A 5947-nucleotide genomic window follows, 5' to 3' on the forward strand; every position below is an offset into this window, starting at 1 on the left:
GAGTGTGGTCTCCACCTCCCTCAGATCTGGAGGACAAGGCTGAAGTGCATAGTCTTATTGGTGGCAGCGCCTCGGACTGCCGGGGCCACTCCAAGAGAAAGGTGAGACCAGACTTCTGGGTAGATCAGTTCCAGGGCTCGGCTCATCCCAAGTAGACCACCAGGGGGCGCTAGAGCACAACGTGTGAGCAGCGAGCCTGCACAGAGCTCTTCCTCCTCCATGAAGGGCTGCAGGCTAAGGAAGCTAGGCAGCCTCTATCCCTGCAGAAGCGCTCAGCTTGGCTCTCACTGGCTGCCTGCAGGTGACTCAAGCTGGCCAGATCACCCAAATCCCTGTTCACCCCCAGAGCTGAGGTCCCTCCCTGTCGTGGGGATAAGAGGCTGGTATGTTGGCTGTGGCCAAGTAGGACTGGGACAGAGATAAGGTTAGGGCCCTGCAAAGACAGTTCCCCTCCTGCCCTGCCAACTGGTCAGCCCTCCCCTCACTCTCTTCCTGCCCCCGAGTGAGAAGAAGCCCACAGGGCTGGGGAGCCTAGGGCTGTGCAGAGCATCTCCTGTTAGGCTTGTGTGCAAGACCACAGCCTCAGTTTCCCCTCATGGTGGCAATTGTGGCCATGTACCTCATTGTCCCTTCTTTCTTCTGTGCAGATCTCCTGGGCTCAGCCAGGGGTGCCAAGCTGGGCAGGGTCCTGGGCAGGCTGCGAGCTGCCCCAGGCTGGTCCTAGGCCTGCTCTGACCCGGGCCCTGCTGCCCCCTGCCGGCACTGGGCAGACGCTGCTGCTGCAGGCCCTGGTGTATGACGCCCTCAAAGGTCAGCATGCTGGGGAGAAGGGTGGTGGTAGTGAGTGGGGTCAAGCCTCAGGGGTGCTATCTTTCCTGAGGATAGAAGTCCAGCCAGCAAACCCCTGGGCCTGCAAGTTTGAGTGGGTGGCAGGTGGGCCCATTTAGAGGGACATGTGTTTCACGAGCGTTGGGGACAGGTCCTCCCCACCCCAGACCTAAGTGGTGAGACCAGCCTGATGTGTTCTGCACATCTTCTTCCTCACGGAGGCTATGATGGTGATTGTGCTCCTGAGACCCCTGGACAGGGCGAGCAGGTCTCCTTCATCTCCCGCTGCCCTCACCTGGGCCTGAGCTTCCTGTCAGCTGGGGTAGTGGGGTAGTTCCTGTGTCCCTGTCTCCACATCGCATACAAGATACACCTTAATGGAGGGGCACACTCTCCACCCCACAATGCTGGCCATTTTTTCTGAAGATAATCCTCAGTCTCCTGTTCTGCCCCTACCAGGGCAATGGGAGGAAGAAGCCACCTCCAGCCTGCAGGAACCAGGTGGAGGCTGAGGTCATTGTCCACTCTGACTTCAGTGCGTGCAGAGGGAGCCCAGACCTCCATCTCCGAGACCCAGAGCCTGAGGACCCTCTGCCTGTGGAGGCTTCTGGTCTCGTCTCTGGCGTCGTAGATCTTGGGCATGGGATGGACTGGCTGGACCAGGACCTGGGGGGGCATGAGCAGTTGGCCGCCAGGTCAGACCAACTCACCTGCCGGCCCGAGGCAGCCAGGGTCCCCTGTGCCTACCCGGACCTCCAACCTGGCAAGGCTCTGCAGGAGACCCCTGGTGACAGCCGCCGACCCACAGCCCCCTGCACTCTAGGAGCCAGCCCAGGCCTGCCCAGAGCCCCCGTCTCCTCCTCTGCTTAGCTCCCCTCCGCGGAAGGTGCAGTTTGAGGAAGGCTGATACTGCTCACCAGACATGGTGTGTGTGGCAATGAACACATGCGTCCCCTCAGCTGCATCACGCCCTTTGGAGCCTCCTAGGATGCTCTGGCTAAGGGGAAGAAGGAGAGGGATTACTCGCTCCTCCCATGCTCTTTGCAACACATGTGATACATGAGAGACATGTGAGACACTGCTCCATGTGATATGCACGCGTGTGAAGCCACGTGTGTGTGGTGTACTGTTTGAGCTGGGAAGCCTCAGCCCAGGAGGTGGTCAGTACGGCCTACTGACGCTCTGGGTTGGGACTGTGCCTCAGCATGGTCCGTCCCTGCCGCCCGCTTACCCAGCTTTTTATTACGCACTCTGAGAGTGTCTCCAGTGCCTGTCTGACAGAGACAGCCCCAGCCCACTTCCTGTGCACGTGGGCTCTGCAGGCCTGACACGTCAGCCACGTCGCCTTCATCTCCCACATGCCCATGGCCCAGACTGAGAGGTGACCCTGGCTGCCCTCGGAGCAGCCCTGCCTCTGATGTGTAATTTGGGGAGTGCCTGGCTCTGGAAATCTGTTTTGCTTCCTCCTCCCCTCCTTCTCTTCTCTTCCCTGTCTCCAGGCCTTCTTGCTGTCCCCATTGTGGCTCCCATCTCTGCTCCCTTGTATCTTTCCTTTCCTCTGTCCTGTTTCTGTCTTTCTGTCTTCTGTCTCTCCTGCCTCTCCAGACTGCGCCATCTGTTTTCTCCTGCCTAAGCTCAATCTCTACATCTTGCCCTAACAACATGACTACCTCATGTCTACTTCCAGGCCGCAGTGCAAGGCCTGAGTCTCCTCCCCCGGGCCCCCTGCCACCCTGTCCTCTGGGCACCACTTAGCCCCTTTCCCCAGGGCTGGTGCAGAGGTGACCTTCTAGCTCTCCTTGGAGTGGATGAATCCGGGTCTCACAAAGGAAGTTTAGAGACTGGAAGTTCCTATGCTTTCCGTGCAGGGAGACAGGCTTGTTGGACTCGGGTGGTTCCCACCTTTCAGGAGTTCTTGCCTTGCGCACCTCAAACCTGACTGGGATGCTGAAGAGAGGTCTTTCCGCAGGAAAAGGGTGACGGGCTCCTTTTGTTCTGTCCTTTTCTTTAAATTGAATCCTGAAATCACTTTCTGCTGATCTGCCACACAGGGACAAGCTTGACTTCTGTTTCCTGTGTAGTGAAAATGATGTCATTTACTCCATCCTTCACCCCAGCCTTCTCAGGAGCATAGATTGTGGGGTCTTTGCTCTCTAACTGATTGGCACATCAAGAGTTAACTCTGGCTACTGGGCCCAATTAGAAATAACAGTCTATCGTTCCTCATTTTGTTTTTAAGCGGTGAGATGTCTCAGCAGAGTCGCAGACCCTGAAAGCATCTGTGTTTATTACGATCGGGTGTCACTCACGTTTGACACCCTCACCTACATCTCCTCCCCCTCCCCTCCTCCAGCCAGCCTAGGATAGCACTAAAGATTATTAATGTCGGTTTTGTATCTCATTAAAGACAGAATTGTCACTTGTACTGTTTCTGTGGTGTTCAGCTTGGCTGTGGCCAGCACCACAATATGTTTCATCATCACTCTGAAGGTCAAAAGCCTCATTTTATTTTGCTGGTTTGATTTTTTTTTTTTTTTAAGAAAAAACAAAACTGCCCCGAATTAAATGGCTGTTTTAACAGTAGGCTCTTAGCATTACACCACATTGTCATGTTTCATGTTCTTGTTTAACAGGCACTGAGGTTCTGGTTTAAATTAAATAGCTGCAAATGAGACAATTTATAACCCATTAGGTTGGGTGGAAAATTGTTTCTCAAAAGCAAATAAGTAATAAATCTGGTATCTGCCTATAACTCACAGTTGATAAGAAAGTGGCCATTACTCACTAGCATTATATATGATTTGGGCTCTGGGTAATTTGGAAGTGTTAGGTTTGTGTCTTTGTAGCAGTATTTTTATTAGAAAAGAGTCTATTGGCCTTTTACAGGGTATTAATCCCTGTGTCACCTACCATTGATGCCTTAAGTTTTTTGAGTCTCATTTAAATATCTTCCTTTTCTTGATGCATGACACATGTAATTGGTACCTGCTCATTTATTTGTCTGTACTTAGCTTATGCTGTATTATTTAATTATATTTCCAGCAGTTTTCCCTTACAGATACGATATTCTCTAGTGTTCAACAAAGGCATCGATCATGTAGCTATTATAATGAATTAATAAACTATTTTCCAGACTTGGGTGATGTTTGATGGAACCAGTGACTAAAATTTTCTGAGCTTTTCTGTCCTAGGAAGTTTATTTCCCACCAGGATAGGAAATGGTGGGTTTTGAATGTAGAATGCAGGTGGTGGGAAGAAAGAACTAAACCATGCTCCTTCCTCAATTAGGAAATGACCTCAACTTACGGGAAAGAATGGGGTGTAGCAACACGCTGGATAGCGGGATGCCTTGAGTTCGACTCTCCCTGCCCTGCAAAACACAAAAAATGAAAAACAGGGAAGAGGGGCTCTTTGACTCTTAGCAGATCGCTTTCTCTGGACACACAGGTTTCCACACTTTTTTGTGTACAAGAAAAAAGTTGCAGTTTCCACAACTCTCCCATATAAATCTGGTCACCTCGTGGCTGCACATTCACACACAGGCGCCGTGGCACAGCATCTCACACACGGAACCCCACCCTCACACCCCACCTATCTCAGGCTGGTGATTGAGTGCTGCTCTCAGCTAAGATCTTGGCAGAGTGGAAAACAGGCCTCTACTGGAAGGAACCCGGAGCCAGAGGCTGCCCTTACCAAGACCACCCCCAAAGTGGCCGGTGGGCCAGACCCGGAGTTAACTGACAGATCATACAGAGAGATACTGCCAACTTTGCACACAGCAGAATAGCCATTATTCGCATACCTCTCTCAGACTGAGGGCTGTGATGAAGATGAATTAAACACTTGTCAAGATGAATTTTAAATGACAGCAATCCAGGACACCAATTTGACCTCTCTAGAGTCCAGGACATGCCAAGAAGGGGTTGCTGAAGATTCAAGCCCTGGAGGAGCTAGTCCCAGGGACTTCAGGCCCAGGAAGCCCCTCCTTGCCTACCTCTCTAAGACCAGCAAATGCCGCACTCCTGCCCTTCCTCGTATTTCAGCCGGAGGCACACTGGGGCCCCTGACCTTGAATTTCTCCATTGCCTCCTGGTCCTCTGGCCTCAAGTCCTGTCCCCCAGGTACATCTTCCAGCTGCTGCAGCAGAGTGAGGGGTCCCAGGGCTGGGCAAAGCCTACAGCTAGGTCAGTGGGCTTGGCCATCTACAGGCAGTCTGAGTTCTGGAGGCCTTGTCTACACCAAAGTTCGTTTGTTTTACATATGGTCCCAAGATTCCCCAGTTAGTTCCAAAGAGAGACCTTGTCATCCCAGCCCAAAGCCCAAGGGGCAAACAGCTGACCCAGTTGGTCACCACCACCTTTACACCTCCTGCTCCCAGACTTTAATAGGAGTGTCTCGGGGATTTTGGTGAACTAAGTTCATCATTCACCACTCAACTGAAGATCGTTTAGCATAGCAGTGAGTTGCCAAGGTTGGAAACTGCGGGTGTGTATTTCCTGAGACTCCCTTGCCTTCTGTAACATGCTCACAGGGAAGCTGTGTCTGCTCAAGAGCTCTCCAACATGAGATACTGGGTGTTCTTTGTGGCACAGACACGTTATTGGCAATTTTAACTTCACCGTGCTTCCCAGGTACCGGTTATTTGCTGTTTTAAAGGTGTCCGGGGCTGCGCGGGAGGGACAGTTATCGCCACCGGGTTGGCCTGGCTGGACGGCAAGGCTGAGCGGGGAAGGAACTGGGAGGGCACTCGGTTACTTTCGCGATCTCATTGTCTTGGGGGTCTGCTCTTCCAGGCAATCCACCCACGTGCCACAACTCCCAAGTCGAGAGAGGCTAGTCTTGAAGCTAAATGTCCTATCCTTTGACTGCCGGGACCAGGAACCCCGGGAATGGAGAACCTATTACAACTTTGAGCGGCTTTTAGGGGAATTATCTGTAAAATACAGACTCGGAGACAGTGGGAAAGGGCGCAGCAGAAATAGCGGAGCAGAGCAAATCCCGCAGTTTTGGGTGTCCATCCACAGCCCGGACCCGCTCGCTCCACAGCCCGCTGCGTCTCTGCTTCCCAGGTCCCTTAGATTCAGAACCGGACGGCCGCGAGGGGACCCCCGGCTGCAGC

At 52.8% G+C, this 5947-nt stretch overlaps 1 protein-coding gene across 1 annotated transcript in view; it reads left to right on the forward strand.

Annotated features, from left to right (window-relative positions):
* LOC104865487 (immunoglobulin superfamily DCC subclass member 4-like) overlaps nt 1-3361 on the forward strand; it is a gene marked incomplete at its 5' end in the record, with an annotated part of 12159 nt that extends 8798 nt beyond the window's left edge. The window contains 3 exons of the mRNA XM_019208152.2: nt 4-101; nt 648-818; nt 1288-3361. Of these exons, the coding sequence (XP_019063697.1) occupies nt 4-101; nt 648-818; nt 1288-1698 (680 nt within the window). The remainder of the gene's footprint in view (nt 1-3; nt 102-647; nt 819-1287) is intronic.
* Between the last annotated feature and the right edge of the window lie 2586 nt (nt 3362-5947).

Source organism: Fukomys damarensis, unplaced genomic scaffold, assembly GCF_012274545.1.
Source record: "Fukomys damarensis isolate Sample0158 unplaced genomic scaffold, DMR_v1.0_HiC HiC_scaffold_15, whole genome shotgun sequence".
NCBI classification, from domain to species: domain Eukaryota; kingdom Metazoa; phylum Chordata; class Mammalia; order Rodentia; family Bathyergidae; genus Fukomys; species Fukomys damarensis.